General features: G+C 35.0%; 1 protein-coding gene across 1 annotated transcript in view; it reads left to right on the top strand.

Moving 5' to 3' along the window:
• The window catches only part of LOC135155463 (liprin-alpha-1-like), a 65,594-nt gene extending 51,581 nt beyond the window's left edge, over positions 1-14,013 (top strand). The window contains exons 17-20 of the mRNA XM_064104438.1: positions 152-434; positions 9,228-9,478; positions 10,050-10,147; positions 11,393-14,013. Coding sequence (XP_063960508.1) covers positions 152-434; positions 9,228-9,478; positions 10,050-10,147; positions 11,393-11,658 — 898 coding nt within the window. The 3' untranslated portion in view covers positions 11,659-14,013. The remainder of the gene's footprint in view (positions 1-151; positions 435-9,227; positions 9,479-10,049; positions 10,148-11,392) is intronic.
• The last annotated feature ends 4,690 nt before the right edge of the window (positions 14,014-18,703 follow it).

Here is an 18,703-nt window from a genome sequence, read left to right as displayed (position 1 = left end):
ATAAGCGTAATTTAAAAAGGAAATCTGCATGACCATGGGTTCAACCAATGGTTTTAAAAACCACCTTTGTGAATTCAGGCCTAATAATCCATTGTTATCAAATATTCCAGCACTCATCTTATATTTTCTTAATATATTTCTGTGTATCCAGACATGAATTATTAGCAGAAGCAATAAGAGCAGGAACCCCATTTGCACTATGGAACGGTCCTACTGTAGTTGCATGGTTGGAACTCTGGGTAGGAATGCCTGCATGGTATGTAGCAGCGTGTCGAGCAAATGTGAAAAGTGGTGCCATCATGTCTGCACTCTCTGATACAGAGATACAAAGAGAAATCGGTATTAGTAATCCACTTCACAGACTGAAATTAAGACTAGCTATTCAAGAAATGGTCAGCCTTACAAGTCCGTCAGCTCCGCCCACATCCCGGACAGTGAGTATAATTACTGCCAGTTTTTTTATTGGGGATGGGTTCAACAGTTAATTCTTTATAATACAAACATATTGATATTTCATGAAGCATATTGTTAGTTATTGTCAATATTGCCAATATTCAACACCTGGGGCCCGTTTCTCAACACCGTCATAATTCTTCTTGACTAAATTGGAGATAGTGAGCTACTTGTCTGTTAACCGTTTCACAAAGCCCTCTTTGCCAAGATCAAGGACAACAACCTCACTAAATATTTATGACCCCTCCAACCCTGTCATAACTTCTTTCATAATGACGTAGTGGCATCACATGGGTAGACTATGACAAGCAAAAGTGTCTCAAATTTGACAATTTCAGTAATCAGTTATAGAAGTCGAAATTACATTGTAAAACAAGGGGGATAGATCATTCAATAATAATTGTAATACACAGAAACTATAAACACTGTTGATAAAAAGCCACAAAACCATTTATTTTTAAATAGTAAAATAATTGAATCGATAAAGATTCTGCCACATCAGGCCATCCATAACTGGACTCGTATTCATTATTTTCAGACCCTTTTCAACATTTTGACAAACTATATCTCTAAGTTATACATACAAAAAAAGTTATGTTACACTACATCCTGATGTTTGGAATCATAAAAAAAAAAAATAATTGTCATCGTTTTACAAAGGGAACCTTATAGTTTACTTCCGTAAACTATTAAAATTTGATATCACGGGGGTATCCATCTCAACGTCCACATGTGATTATTTAGTCATGAAATTAATTATTCATAATTTCATTTTCTCAGCAATTGAATGCTCCAGTCTTCAGGGTTTGAGTATGCATGATGTATATTTGCATCTGATGTTATTTTGATTAGATGTATTTCCCAATTCATCACAATAATAGCAGATTTATCAAAATTTTGCTTTTTGAAAATAATGCTATTTTGTGACTTAGGCTAAGTCTCATGCCTTTTGTGAAACTGGTTTGGTAAGATTGGAACTAACTCCGTAGTTGGTGGACAAAGATATGACGGGTGTTGAGAAACGGGCCCTAACAATTCATGTTTATTACAAATAGATGCCTGGGTGCTTCGTTCATTCTCTGAAATGTAATTTAAATGTACTACATATTTAAATTCACAAGAAACAAAAAAAACTTCAATATTTCAGAGTATAATTTTGCATGTTTTCATAAGTCTCTTAATGATCCCTATAAAAGACATTAATATTTAATGTTCAGATATGATATGAAAGTCAACTCGTAATCAACAGATACAATTATTTTAACTTTGAACAGCTAGAAATATTCTAGGAATATATGTAGTGGAGTTATGAGGTGGGGGGGGGGGTGGTATTCCTGTGTATACATAATAAGTAATTATCTGGACAGTTATATTTACCAGTACACCTTACATTTAATGCAATTTTGCATAGTAATTATACATGTACCACCCTAAGTTGTTAAAACTGACAATTTTCAATTTAAATTTGATGACATTATTCACTTGTTTACTATTGTGCTAACAGACTAATGTGACAGTTTCTATGTTAATATGATTTTTTTTGTTTATTTCTTTTGTTTTGGGGGCATTTGGTCTTGTATCATGTGAACTGTATATGGATCATTTTTGTAAATGAGCCAAAATCAAAATCGAGCAAAACAAGACAAGTAAATGATATATTTATTTTACAAAAGTTCCATGCAGGTTATGAGACTGTATCCATTTGGTTTATTTTATTGATACATACATGTATGAGACAGTCTCGTGGGCCAATTTGATATTGGTCCGTACTAGTATTAGAGCATTCATCTTTATTTGATATAATACAGTTTAACATTCAATTTTAAACTTGATGCCCCCTTCGCAGAATGTTTATCTAAGGGAGAAGTGCATGTGATTGTCACTAATGCTGTTTTACTGCATGCTGAATGTGTTATTTTTCTATACTTCGTCTCTTGGTTATGGATTTCCTAGTTAATTATTACGATGTTTAAATGGATCTTTATTGATACTTTTTATTATTTTTTTTTCAGTAGGATGTTCTTCTTTAAAGCATGCCTCACACAGTGTAAATGGCTGTTACTGGAATTAGAAAGAAATTTTGTTTGGATTTTTTAAACAGTATTTTCAAGGTAATTAAATGAAAAAGTCTTGAAAATTGCTGAATGAATAGGAACCTAATATCCCTTTCATTTACTCTCTGGTCTGGACCTGGCCCGGGCTAAGTCGTGAAAATTTTGAGTTTCTGAATGGTGTGGGCTAAAATAATCCATGCCAGGCCCGGACTTGGTGCTGCTTTTATCAGCACCAGACCAGCGCCAGGCCCACACCAGGCGCCGACCAAAAACTTAATGAAAGATAGCAGGCCCATGGCAACATTCCTTGCATGGACAGAGGTAACAGTATGGAGCACTTCTGCTCTGTATATGGCGTGTTTAGTTACCATGACAATTATTCCTTATGTGCCCGAGTTTTTAAATGGGTGATAGCAGAGTGAGACTTTAGGTGCCGGTTTTCCGATGGCGGCGGCGTCAATATCGAAATCTTAACCTAATGTTAAGTTTGTGAAATGTCATCATAACTTAAAAAGTATATGGACCTAGTTCATGAAATCTGGCTATAAGGGTAATCAAATATTCTGCCCGAGTTTCAAGTCACATGACCAAGGTCAAAGGTCATTTAAGGTAAATGAACTTCGGCCAACTTGGGGGTATTTGTCGAATTACCATCATAACTTTGAAAGTTATGGATCTGATTCATAAAAATCAGACATAAGAGTAATCAATTATCACTGAATATCCTGTGCGAGTTTCAGGTCACATGACCAAGGTCAAAGGTCATTCAAGGTCAATGAACTTTGGCCATTTTAGGGGTATTTGTTGATTAGCATTATAACTCTGAAATTGTATTGGTCTAGTTCATAAAACTTGGACATAAAAGTAATCAAGTATCACCGAACATCCTGTGCAAGTTTCAGGTCACATAACAAAGGTCATTAAGGTCAATGAGCTTTGGCCATGTTGGAGGTAATTATTAAATTGCCTTCATAACTTTCAAAGTTTATGGATATAGTTTATGAATTGTGGACATAAAGAAAATCACTGACAAGTCTTAGGTCACATGATTAAGGTCAAATATCATTTAGGGTCAATGAACTTAGTATTGTATCAGCATATGAATGGTGTTTTTTGTGAATAATTATTTCATAGTAATTTTGAACATCAGCACTGCTGCTATATTGAATCGCATAATGCAGGTAAGACTGCCAGAGGCACTCGACTTGTTTTAAGATGTGAACTACTTTAGTGCGGGCCTGGTCTGGACCAAAAGATTATGAGTTTGTCAAAGCGGTATAAGATATGGCCCATTTAATTCAAAACAATGGCCAACCAGGCAGAGTATCATGTTCAGCCCTCTGTCAGACCTAAATGCTATCAATCAATTTTATCTTATGTGGATGACCATTCTGGGCCTTGGTCAGAAACAATTGACAATTTGAATCTTTTTTTTGCAATTTCACTGAATATCCATTCACAGTCATACATGTACATACATGTACTGTGTAAGGCAGGTTTTATGTGCACTTTTTATACCTAAAAAGTCTTGTGGTTCAATATATATGTGTATTCAGCTGCAGCTTGAATGATGAAAAGTTATATGTATTGTGAAGCTTTAATATCTTATCCCCATGTTTGGAAAAGTAAAATGCATTGTAGCTGCATCCCTACTTGCTTTTTGTTCAAATGTTTACTTGTAGCCAGTATCTGGTGAATGCTTTGTATGATTATAAATTGTATTTCTAGCTTACAATCATGATCCTGCTCTGGAAATCTTACATTTTTTTTGTAATTATCTTATTGTTTTATTAATTTATTTGTTTATATGACTATTTTCGGGGATAAATTGGCGGGTAATGTTATTATTTTTGTGTATTGAAAACGATTGATAAATTACTAGTGGAGCTGGTTTTAGAAAATGAAGTCCCCTTTTTGTCTCGCCTGCATGGCAGAGCGAAACTATAGGCGCCGCTTTTCTAATGGCGGTGTCAACATCAAATCTTAACCCAAAGTTAAGTTTTTGAAATGTCATCATAACTTAGAAATTATATGGACCTAATTCATGAAACTTGGACATAGGGGTTTTAGTGAATATCCTGGTATTAGTGAATATCTAGGTATTAGTGAATATCCTGGCTGAATTTAAGGTCACATGACCAAGGTCAAAGGTAATTTAGGATTAATGAACTAAAACTATTTTGGGGGAATCAACATCAAAATCTTAACCAAAGGTTAAGTTTTGAAATGTCATCATAACTTAAAACATGGACATAAGCGTAATCAAGTATTACTTAACATCCTGCCTGAGTTTCATGTCCTACGACCAAGGTCAAAGGTTTTTTAGGGTCAATGAACTTTGGCCATGTTGGGGGCATTTGTTGATTTCCATCATAACTTTGACATTTTATGGATCCGGCTCTTAAAAGTTGGACAAAAGAGTAATTAATTATTACTGAACATATTTTGTGAGTTTCAGGTCACATGACCAAGGTCAAAGGTCATTTATGATCAATAAACTTAGATTATGTTTGGGGCATTTGAATTCTTAACCAAGGTTAGGTTTTTTGAAATGTCATAACTAGGGTTGCAAAATTCGCGGTGGAAACTTTCCATGGGAATAAATGGGAATTTATTGGGAATTTTCGGCAATTTTCAGGAATTTTCAAGAAATGTTGGGAATTTTCAAAAAGTAGCATTTTTCTGATATTTATATACAGGAATCAAAAGGAGTACCCTGGCAAATGATGCTTGATTGTGCTTTGTCAGCAAGTTTCAAGCCAAATATTATGCTAAGACAGTCAGACAAGGCAGAATTTCAATGAATTTCATGTAAAAGTTGATTTACTGTATTAGTGGCTGAATGGTACGTGCGATGGCAGTACATGTACACTGCAAATGCTTTACACAATGGATATACATTGTTCATGGAATGATGCCTATTGGATATTCTGATCTTTTTGCAGATAATGCGAATCATTGCTAATAATAATTATAACATTGTTGTTATTACTATTATTATTATTTTATTATCATTAATTCATTTCTCATTTATTTCTGCATAGCAGAAGTGAGAAATTGGTGCTGTTTGCGGAGTTAATTTGATGAGTATAAAGTATATAGAGTATACAGATTGCTGGTTCAAGCTTGAAGTTTATTTCAGTTCAATTAACCCTCTCGGACAGAAACATTTTGTTCATTATTTTTAAAATACCAGATCAAATAAAATGAAACTGATATGAGATTGTAATTTAATATTACAAAAGATATGAAATTAATAGAAGTTTCTCAATCTCAATCAAGGTCAAAGGTCAATAATAGCAGGGCCCACTGGGAGAACAGTTTTCGGAACTGAAGTGGTTACCCTGGGTAAATATACCACTATTATTATTATTATTAACAAACTTAGTGCATGTTTTTTTTTTCTCCCTTTGTGAAAAATTATTCATCTTGATTGTTCTCAAAGTCAGCCATTATATTGTTATTCCCCCCCCCCCAATTTTTTCGGGGATGGAGGGGGGCATCTCAAGTAATTTAACATTTTTCGTTCCTGGACCTGATTTTTCCCATTTAAAGACTCAAGCCAGTGCCATAGCTGCGGGTGGGATTAGTCTGCTGTGCAAACCTAGTCTGCATCCACAGACCCTGATTAAACTTTATCAACAAGTGGGTCTCCACACAAAGACTAGCACATAAAATCTTGCTATTTCCTGAGCGAGAGGGCCTTCAGTACACAAGGCATGAGTAGGCTGCACATTCAGACCCTTAACTCAAGTGAAGGCTTCGCACAGCAGACTAGTGCAAACCCTGCACTCGAGGAAAGTAGTCTGCAGCCTAAGGTTTCTGCCAATGACTTGTGTACAGAAGGTCCTTTTGTTCAACAGAAAGTTGTATTCTTGCTAGTCTTGTGTGAAGACCCACTTATGGATCAAAGTTTCAATAAGGGTCTGTGCGTTCAGACTACATGTAAGGGGCAAAGAGAAATGAAAAATAGTGTAATGCAATGTTTTATTTTTCATGTTGAATTGATAAGCTTCATTTTGTACATAATGCTCCATCATGTTACTTGATACATATACATGTACTATACATTTAATGTATTGTCTGTACAGTTTGATGAATGTATTTTTATTACCCAGGCCAGGGCAATTTAAAGAATGAAGAATAGATTAAATACAAAAGTATAATATTTGAGGATATAAATTTATAATTTTGTATTTAAAAACAGAATTTATCACTTTTGTGAAAAAGTGATAATTCCCGAAAATTCCCAAAATTCCCGGCAGCTGAAAATCTCAGAAACTTTCCATGGAAATTTTCCAGAATTTCCGGAAAGTTTCCAGCCCTTTGCGACCCTAGTCATAACAGTGAAAGTATATGGATCTAGTTCATGAAACTTGGAACATAAGCATCAGTGAAGTCCTGTGTGAGTTTCAGGTCACATGACCAAGGTCAATGAGCTTTGACTGTGTTGGGGCTATTTGTTGAATTAAAGATAAATTCCAGTTTTGGTAACGATCTAAAAATGACTTTTTACAGAATCTAATATAATGACCACCTAAGTGTCTGTTTGTATGAATAAAAAATATGTGCCAAAGGATTCTGGAAGAAATTGTGTGAATGCTGAGAAATAAGCAAAATAAGCGCGGATTCGGTCACTTCCGTCGGGTCTTTATTTTAGCAATAATAATACACTGTCCCACGTGTGCCTATCTGTGTTGGTGATCTTCAGTGTGAACATTTTTCAGCGTAGATTTCAAGATTTCACAAAGTTCAGTTTATGTAACTGTACCAGATCTAGATCCTCGATGATATACTGACAATTAAGCCTTGTTTTACAGACTTTCTCATGAAATCAGTGTTTACTGCAAATACTGGAATTTCTCTTTAAAATCATAACTTAAATTTTTTTTGGATCTAGTTCATGAGATGTGGATATAAGGGTAATCAAGTCTTCAGTCACAGGATCAAGGTCAAATGATATTTAGGGTCAATGAACTTTGTATTTCATTACCATGTGAATAATGTTTTTGAAAATAATGATTTTATAGTAGTTTTCAAAGTCAGCACTGCTGCTCTATTGAATGGCGTAATGCAGGCGAGACTGCCAGAGGGAAAGGGGAGGGGGCTCTTTGTCTCCCTCACCTGAGGTGATATTAATGGTGTCATTTAAAGGAAATAATCTAATATTCTACTTTTGGAAAACAGTATCACACAAAGTCTCTGATTACTCTCATTAGTTCATTTCTGTAAAAAAAAAAATCAAACTTTTTCAAATTTTAAGTATGGGGGAGGGGGGAGTCATGCCTATAAGTTCCAATGCATTCATGATGTTTAACAATGTGTAATCTTACTAATGATTATGCTGTATCCTATGAGATATGATCTGACCATGTGTTTAATTTGGGTAAATCTCTAAAAATGTGACTATCACTATTCCACTCCATTACTGTGAATTGTGTAGGCACTATTGGTGGAGTATATAAAATGAAAAAGTGGTGTACAGGAAAAATTTTACAATTTTATGAAACTTTATAATCATGATTGCCCATTCAAAATAAAATATCTGTGTGGGGTTTCCATTGGATATTAAACCTATTCCTAAATTTATAAGATATAAGGGCTCAAAGAGCCCTTTTAAAATATAATAAAAATCACCAAGAAAGGGCACTAGATATGCTTGATTTTGAATATTACACTGTATGTTCACAGAGAATGAGTGGTTGAAAAAAAAATAGATCAAACTGGTACTTCAAGTTTCTAATTGGAATTTTAGATGATGCTCATTAAATGAAAGCTTAAGACCACATGCAAATGGGAATTCAATTGCAATTTTTGGTAATACATAAATATTTGTAAAACATCCCCTGGAAGTTTATCTTTTATTACCTAATATCTTACTTTGGCACCCTTCAAGATACAGTAATGCAACCTACCCAGACAGAAATGGGAGAAAACCGTGTCAGAAAACATTGTTGCAAATCAAAAAGTTCATCTTAAAGTCGGCTTTGATCAGCTATACTGAGTGGAGATATATTTTGAATATAATAAAAATGCCAAATTATGCATATCCATATCTATGTGATCTGCATGATATACCTCAGAGCTAACAAATTCATGTTATAGTGTGTTTATACATGTAAGATGGATGTCATGAATAGGCTACAGATCAATTAGCTTTCCATGTTGTAAACTGAAGGATATGTTTGTATAAAAAACAAACGAAAACAAAATAAAAGAAAAAGTAACAATGATTAAACAAAAACAACAACAAAATGATATAAAAATGGAATTTGTAGCCTTGACATAAAAAACATTATATAAAAGTTACTATCATAGTAACTTTGCCATCTAATGGCATCTTTCATGAAATCCATTATTTTTATTGGCTGTTGATCAGTGTTACCATGGTATTTACCATTGGATGGCAAAGTTACCAGCTTTTATGCAACGGGTCCATGGTCTTAAGCATCCTGCACAAAAAGGAGACAGTTTTTTCTTTGCATAGCTTTATAAAAAAATATTCTGGAAGAGGTCAGTAAAAAATAACTTTGCTCTTCATCACTGAAATATTCATTACATCCTCCTCTAATAACCTGTTTTTCCCTTGTTTAAGTGGCGGAATGGGAATGTATCATATATTGGTGGTAGATTAGCTGCATGCCCTTGTGGTTACTAACTGTGCACCTTGCTTCTTTCTGTTTCATTATCCATTAAAAACAAAAACATTCTGCCATGCAGTCTGATGAGAATATCAATGAACCCCCGCCCCGCCCACCTTCTCCTCCCCCACCCCCTCCCCATCCAATTGAGCAGACTTTAGCATTCGGTGAGATGAATCATGAATGGATTGGAAATGATTGGTTGACCAGCATTGGCTTGCCGCAATACCGCTCAACGTTCATGGAATGTCTGGTAGATGCAAGGATGTTGGATCATCTGACCAAGAAAGACCTTAGAGGACAGCTTAAAATGGTTGATAGCTCCCATAGGTAAAAACACCCCTTCTTTAGCAAATGATATGGTCTAACATGTATATAAATATATATGATGTCCGTCTTTAGGGTGACACCATTTATAGAGCTGGGGGTCAATTGTGAAAACACCTTTTCTTGGTGAAATGGTATAGTCTTAAAAGTTAATGTATATGTTCATTGTACAACTGTAAGGGCAATTTTGATCATAGCGATAATTAGGTTCCACTGACATGTGATCTAATTTACTGGGTGCAAGCCAGAAATGTACTTCCATGACTAACTTAGGCAGAGTTATTGTGGTATTTGTTCTTATTTCATTGTTACTGACCAGTCACTGACCAGCAGTCAGTAGATGACAGGTTCAAATCCCAATATTTTTTTCTAACTTGGCTATCAGATCAAATATGCAATATAATTTACTGGATGCAAACCAGAAATAAATTTTCATGAATTGGTTGCTTTTGAAAAACAGCATTTACTTTTGAAATTTTAGGCTTTGTATAATTTTTACACAGAAGGCTTGAATTAAAGTAGAGTTGAAGATCATGGTTTTAAAAGTCTCTGAATCCTGCACTTGTATCAACAGGAATAGCTTCCAGTACGGTATACTATGTCTGAAAAAAGTCAACTATGATAGGAAGGAATTAGAAAAGAGGAGAGAAGAGAGTGCAGTAGAGGTTAAAGGTCAGTATAAAATAGAAATACTTGAATAAAGGGCAATCCCCAGGAATTCCTTTATCCATGTACATGTACCTTTTATCTTGGCACTGTTTAAAGTCTGATAACACTAGCATTCACTTTCATGATCTATTGAAATAAAGCTTTCCATCATTGTTGGTAAAATCACTACCAATAATTTGTTTAAAGCAGTGAGGTTCTGCAGAGTTTACTGCATGGAATTAAATGTTATTGAAATTCATTTTTCTTGGAGTAAACTAAAATTTATTTATATTTGCTTCATGATAATCTTTTATGCATGTCACTGAAGAACATGGAATTTGACTTGGGAATTACCTTCTACTTATTGCTATACATATTTGATTTTAGAATCTGTGATGTAGCCAAATAACATGCAAAATAGCATGCTGGCAGAGAATGAAAACATTTCAAAGAACAATCTCTCTTGAACTTTCATAGGATGTAGATTATTTTTTGCAGGGATAAGAATCTGTTTAGCCTGTAACTTACCTGTGAGCTTGGCTTACATGTAGTTACTACTGTACCATCAAATCAAAGATATTCCTCCTTTACCTTATCAACCAAGGGAAGTATATTCTTCTCAGACTGTCTTAATTCAGACTTTCAAGATATTTTCAGTCATAGAAAACACATTTTTGATGTCAGACAAGGGTCATTCTACATGATTTGCAGATTTTTTTTTATCCAGCCTTAGTGGCTTCCCTGACAGGGCGCATCCAGGATTTTCCAAAGGGGGGGGGGGCACATTTTTCCGAGGAAAAATTTGACAAGCAAAAAAAAAAAGAAAAGAAAGGTCTTCACTTTCAAAGGGGGGGGGGGGGGGCACACTTCTGTTTCAGTGGCATGTTTACATTACAAATTTTAAGTTTGCTTCTCAAAAGGGGGGGGGGGGCACGGGCCGGCTGTGCCCCCCCCCCTCCCCCTGATCTGCCAGTGATCCCTGATATATGTAATGTAACAATGTCTGTCATGAAATGAGTCCATTCTTGATAAATGCCAACACCTGTTATAGGGTGAACATTATTAAAGCTGAATGGTTTCAGACCTTAGGGTTAACACAGTACTGATACATTAAATAGCCCCCTCTGCTGTTTAGAATGAGAAAGTGAGATATGCTCCAAAGCATTACATAATGCTTACCTGATGGATTTGATTCTACTCTGGATGATTAGGTTAACATCATGATACTTGCCTGATGCTTAATAGTATTTATCATATTTGTTCTTTTAGATGTATTAGTATGGAGCAATGAAAGAGTAATAAAGTGGGTATGTTCTATTGGACTCAAAGAGTTTGCTCAAAACCTGAAGGAAAGTGGCGTACATGGATCCATTGTTGCTCTGGATGAAACATTTGATGTCAGTGCCCTCGCACTTGCGCTTCAGATTCCAACACCAAACACGCAGGCACGAAGCACGTTAGAACAGGAGTTTAATAATCTACTTACTGTTGGCACAGAGAGGAGACTAGAGGAGGTATGTAATATTCTTCAATGAGAATATAGTTTTGTCAGCTTCATGATAAAATTTGCTAATAATTTTCATTGACTAATATGCTCTCATCTATTGGGGTGTATATCAGTGAACGTCCTGACCAAACTTGTTATGAAACACTCCCTGGAATCATCATGAGAAAATGGTCCGTATACAAACCCTTTTGAAAATACCATAACTGTTTAACAAGTCAGTTTTGAGCAAAACTTGTTGCTAAACCCACTGACTAACTTTTATTTATTTGTTGAGTAAATGAGCACATGTTAAAAGCAAAAGTGTTACTTCTCAAAGATCTCTCTAGTAATGATGAGTGGTTCAGATCATATTGTTATATTGGCAAAAAGAAATTACTCTTGTCATTTTATAAACGTTATAGTTCTTCATTTCGCACATTTCTCAGAGAATCAAAGAGATTTTACACACAATTTAGTGAGTGCAGTTACCAAATAAGTTTGCTCAAACTTGTCATGGTAAATAGTCATTGTATTTATAGAAACATAGGGATTACTTTTTTGTATTTATAAAAAGTTTGATTCATACAAGCACAATACTATATTCTTGGAGAAACAACATCAACAAAGCAACTAACAGTTTGGAAACCCCTCATTAACTTTTTGATACCATTATATTTACATTTGATATTTATATGGCATAACATAAATTATCTATTCACTTGTCTATATTCATGCCTTATTTGTCATCTATTTAATGATTGAATCTAATATGCCCTATTTATTTTGAAATGACTCATCCCCCATCCACATGTATTTCATTTTCAGTGATTTTGATAACTAGAATAACACTTTTATTATTATGATATAGTTTTTGGCTGAACTTTCTGATCCATTCTTAATCGCTTGTGATTTTTGTTTTTTAGATAGTTTTGTTTATTTATTTATTTTTTTTGTTCTGTGTCCTGATGCTATACTGCATGGGTAAGGAAATTGAGCGTGAATTAAATGAGGTAAATTTCAACCTGATAGTCACTTGGTTTTATGGAAGCAAAAAAGGTGGTGCCTCTCTCAGTGAGAGAAAACATGGTATTTTCTAAGAAATTGCATCTTAACTTCTTAATTGTCATTTAACCTCAATTGTATTTCAGAATTTGCCATTTAATACTTCTTATGAGATCTTGAAATAAAAGCTTAATTGATTATAATATTAGCAGTTATATTGAAATAACAGTGATAGGAATTAAAGCACCAAATCTACTCTGTTAAGAGTGTGTGAAGCGCATGTAAAGTAGTGAATTTTCACATACAGTAGGAGTTTTTAGAAGATTTTGAGAGGATTTGATTTATTTCATTTGTGTTTGATTGCATCTCATTTTACAAGTCACCAGTGAAATGATTATATAAGCAAAGGAATCCACTCCCGCTCGCCCCCAAGAAAAAAAAAATAGAAGACAAAAATAGATAAATAAATAATGAATGAATTTTAAAAAAATAATGAAATAAGTAATAAATAAATAAATGAATAAAAAATGGATTAAAGAATTATTATGATACAAATAATAATAGATGAATAAGTAAACATTTTGGTTCTCAATCATCTTTTCTGTACTTCAAATTTGCAATACCTGGTTCTTGCTTCTAATAAAGATCAATTTCATATCAGGGTTGAGTTTTCATTTTATTAGTGCATGATTCCGATACATCCACTTTGATATGATCTGTAGTACATTATTGATCAACAAAATCATGAAAATGGAATCTTATTAGATAATAGTGCTTTTTTTAAATTTTATTTAGAATTTTATATGGAAATTCATTAATTTTGATTACTGCATAATTTTTTTTGAGATCGTAACTGATTTTCACTAGCAATAATGACAACAGATTATCCGATGCCTAGAAAATTCACATACAATAACATGCACAGAGGAGAACGGAAAAAAACTAATCTTGTAAAACAAAAGAGATTAAACATTTTGTTTTGAAATCTGTGACACAGATGCTACGATTTCCAGCTACATCATAACACACTTAAAACAATTGTTTGACTGAAACAGTTTCTAGTTTAATGACAACATATCATAATTGTTTGTCGGTAACGCAGACGCAAGTCCAACACCAGGATGAACATTTATATCAACAGTTATCTAATAATACAACAACACACATTATAGGTCAATTCATTGTTTACTATGATGGTCATATGTGACCAGCCTAAACCAAATCAATAATAAATCTCCAGAGAAGGTTATCTGAAAATAACCAATAATGTAATTTACTCTTCAAAAATGAATGACTAGAAAATTAGCTTATTAACCCTATCTAGGCCGGGGTATTTTGGGAGTTCATATGGCCGGGGGGGGGGGGGGGGGGGGCCTCCCAGGCCCCCTTGAGATCTCGGCCATCGACCGCGCGATCGCGCCGAAAATTGGCACGCAGGTTGTCTGGGATATAATCTACAAAATTGTATAGTAATTTATTTCATGCGAATTGTTATTAAGTAATTATGCTAATTTATGCATAATTAGTATGCGAAATCATACTTTTTCCTCTAACTCCATGAATAAAGATCCAAATGTTCTAATTTTTGGCATAGAAACTCTTTGTGGTGTTCTCAGCAAGTTTACATGAAAAAAATTGTGATATCAAATCAATTTCTTATGTATTACATTGTTTTTTGCAATTTCTTATGTATTTCTTTGTTTTTCATTGTTTTTTCAATGAAATTCTTTGGGGACTCTTCTAAGATCATAAACAGCATAAAATACATACATTTAGACCAGCAAAACTAAAACTAATCATACATTTATGATTTTTGTTTGAAAACACAATTTACATTGACTTTGTACACGAAATCACGTTTTTGAGCAATTTTTGGTCTGACATGCACTTACATAACGTTGCGTAATTTCGGAACCGCGTACCCGGGTGACGCATAATTGGTCTCAAAAGTTGCGCAAGACTTGAAAGTAAAAAGTCGGCGAGCAGCGCGTTCAAAAAATTTTGCGCGGCAAAAATATCGCGCGACTCCTTGAGGGGGGGGGCCTCCAAGGCCCCCCCCCCCCCCCGGCCTAGATAGGGTTAAAGGAGAATGAAACCCTTGAAACCAGCTGAATCCATATCAAAGAGAAAAATCAAAGAAACATATTGTTGAAAGTTTGAGGAAGATTGAATGAATAACATTATATCATTGATGAATCGTTTGTCATATGATTAGAATGAACAAAAAGAGATGTTTTGGGGTATATTTTCAGTGTCCAAAATGGGAGAGTTGTTCATCTGTGACATCATAGATCTTGGTCGCATTGCCAATTGGAGGATCTCCATAGCATTAGTGATCTCGACATTCAAATGCTCATAACTCTTCTATTGCTAGTCCTATTTTACTCAAACTTTTGTTGATCTTATTCTTTGATTTTTCTGCTTTCACAAAAGCTAACTTGCTCCAAGAGTTTCATTCTCCTTTAAAGAAAAGAAGAGATACAGGATGGTTTTTACACCATTTTTTCCAGACTGCTTAGAATTTTAATGAGATCGCAGAGTACAGTGCACATCTCATACTTGAGTGAATCTAAAACCTGCTTTTCATTTCTTAAACTCTTTCTTCTACATTCAGTCAATTACGTTTGCAGATTATTGTTCATCAATTTTGACAAATTATCATTTTAAAACTTAGGATATACTTTCTTAGCTCAAGAAAAAAATTAAAACTTAATTTTTGTGTTTTCTTCATGGTTTTGGGGTGGCAGGTCTCATAGTTCATTTGTGTGATGTGGGAAACAACCAAAAGATTGTTTATTCAAAGGCCAAACCTCTGTAAACTTAATTTTGCTCTAAATTATACATTTCATCATTATTTACCTGTCATCTGCAAAGAGAATTGTGTGTGTTAAGAAGTTATCGAGTTCAAACCTGTTGCTTAGGCAAGTGAGATAGATTTGTGGAGCTTACTTAGAAAAATGCATGTTTGATATATACTGCTTTAATTCCTGTTTAGCTTATCTGTTGCCCTCGTCTGTTTATCATTTATCCTGATTGCCACCCTCTATAGTACATTGTGTTTTGTACCCATCATGCATTTCAACCTGAAGCCACAGACCAATAAAAAGATAATATGCTCAGTGACTTGAAGCTAAGTGAAGAGCTTATTGGTTAGTACAACCTTTTTCCATCTAGCTGTTTTGAAAAAGAATACCATTTCTAAAATCAAAAGCAACTTGACCAACAACTGTGTCTTGTTTCTCATTGACATTGTGTTATAAATACATTAGCTACACTGTACATGTAGTCTTTTAATTGTAAAATATTAAATGTGAGATAAGTACAAAGAATGTATCCTCAAATTTTCTGCATATTCCATGCTTAAGTAGGTGTTTTATATAAACGAGACAAAACTAAGTAGTTATTCTGTTTTAATTTGTCACTTTATTGAATTAAATTCTGATGTAAAATAATTGGGGGTATTTACCAAAGGTAAAGATAGATTCTACACTTAGATATAAGTATCAGAATTTGGAGGAGCAAGATTTCAGGTTATTTCTTGGTCAAGGAAGAAGGTCACTTCAGATCCAATAACTTGGATAAGAATTTGTAGTTCATTATTTTTAAAATATTGAATCAAATTATATAAATCTTGTATGAGATTATTATTGGGTATAACAAATTATACAAAATGGATAAGATCAAAGGTAATTTGAGGTCAATAGTCTTCGGATATTATTATCGAATATTTTTTCTCCTTTTTTTTTTTGAAAGTCAGCATTGCTGCTGGATTTCTTTACACTTGTTAACTAATTTTCTTTGATGTTTACCTTGCTATGTCGGAATCTTCAATGAAACTGGTTCAACTCCAGGGAAGTGCACCTCATTAAAGCAGAAGCGTTACTGTCTATTTGCCTGATTGACACTTACTTGCTCTGTAGTGATTCCACTTGTTCTTTTATTGAACCCTGCTAACATTAAAATTATGGATATTTTTAACAAGTTTCTGCCTGGTTACCTAGGGTATTTGACAAGAAGGGTGCTTCAGCGAGCTGGCTGCAGATGTCGTCCTGATTAAACTGTCCCATGCCTCACTTTTAGGAGAGTGTATGAATAGTTCATTTAAAGATATTGTGATGTATTATTGTGAATCAAATATTAGGATTTGATGATTTTCACTTGGAATGAATGCACTTTGGCATTTATTTCTCATTTCATCTGTCAGGACTGATGAAGACCATTGAACACTGAGATGACTGGCCATCCTTTATCAGGTATGGTCTGATAGAAGGAGGTCGGCAGCTGAGAGGCACTTGCTGACACTGCTTTGTGATTCTGCATCAATTATGTTTAGCTGCTAGGACACCGTTTACGACTAGTTCACGCACGGAACCGTGCCACGTTATCCCATGTCATGAAGTGTACAGGTGGTTTGCGGCACAATGCTTGAAGTGTCGGGCCAAAATTTTAGAATCTTTTAAACTTTGACGTGACATTTCTGAGACAATTGTCATGAACTATTCGTTAACTGTGCGCAACCTCGTTAGACCAAGTCGTGCCACTAGGTCACGCCTTGTTCACGACTAATTCATAACTAGTTCACGACAAGTTCATGAATGAATTATGCATGATTCTTGCAAGTCTTAGAATTGTTCACCTTAATGGTATATGCAGTTTGGCAATAATGAATGGCAATTCACAAATCATCATGGTGGGTCCGATCTTATTCCCCAATGAATAATGTGACAGTGCGTGAACATGTCATGCCTGTGGGTAAACCTGTTGTGAATATGACATGAACTAATGAGAACCATTTACATGTGAGTCCCACCATTATTTGTTCAGAAGATCTGTTCATGTGGAAATGGTATCTTATACATAGATCAGTTTGATGAAAACAATTGCATTGCTTACAGTAGTTTTAGCTTTGTGTCCAATATCATGCATATCCTGTTATTGTGGAGTATGGCAAAGTCACTGCTGGCTATCCTAGTATTCACTTCAATGACAACAGTGCTAGAAGGTGCATTACATTATGGACCTACCCCGGAGGGGCCACTTCCATTGACGAGTGGATACCATGCGCGACCACGGGGTCTTGAAAAGCACCCTAAACACGTATTTTCCATATTCTGAAAATGCACCCCTTAACAAGTATTGGCGTGTGAAACCCTACCCTTAACAAGTATTGGAAACAAATACTATTGGCAAGTATTCCCAGAATTGAGCCCCTAAACAAGTACAGCGATGTATTTTCCATATTCTGAAAATGCACCCCTTAACAAGTATTGGAAACAAAGCGATACTCTTGGCAAGTATTCCCTGGAATGAACCCCTAAACAAGTACAGCGATATTTTATTGTTATGTCACGGGTCCGTCGGTCGTCTGTTTTACCTTTACACACCATTATATTGGTTTAGTACGGCCCTACCTTCCACACCTCACGCAAACCGGACTCTAAACACGTAGTGTTGGGGCAAAAAGGACATCCTTTATAAAACATTTTGATTTTGTTTTATCATCCCCGCATATTTGACCCTAAACACGTATATTTTTCCGAGCGAAATAGATACCCTTTTTTCAATATTTTTGTGTTTTTTACACCCTTATCACGTTACGTACGTAACGTGCCCTATCTTGAAAAAGACATCCTTTTTACGTGTTTTTTTGGTCGCGCATGGTATCCACTCGTCAATGTTAGTGGCCCCCCCGGGGGACCTACCCACAGTGATCAGTCAAACAAGATGTTTGGTCAAGATACTTCTCTCCTCATCAACACTGTTTATCTGTAATCCTGTATCTCCCCCACTTTGAGTTGAATTACTACATTGCATCCCAGTAGAAGAGAAACCCATTTTCAGAGTTAAAAATGGCAATCATTAGAAATCTCTTTGGTTTATACCAATTTCACTTTGATAGTAAGAGTGAATTTTGCTAGGTTCCAAATTTATTCAGAAAAGCGTTCACACATGGCAGTTTATAGCTAGTATATATGCGCCGCTTTTCCGAGGGCGGCGTCGTCAACATTGAAATCTTTACCCTAACAGGACGGGGCTATTTGAGATGTATTGAGGTCGGGGGGGGGGCATGATGGCCCCCCTTCTGATCTCAG

The sequence above is a fragment of the Lytechinus pictus genome, chromosome 9 (genome assembly GCF_037042905.1).
Source record: "Lytechinus pictus isolate F3 Inbred chromosome 9, Lp3.0, whole genome shotgun sequence".
In the NCBI taxonomy this organism is placed as follows: domain Eukaryota; kingdom Metazoa; phylum Echinodermata; class Echinoidea; order Temnopleuroida; family Toxopneustidae; genus Lytechinus; species Lytechinus pictus.
This window is presented reverse-complemented; position numbering and strand designations above follow the sequence as displayed.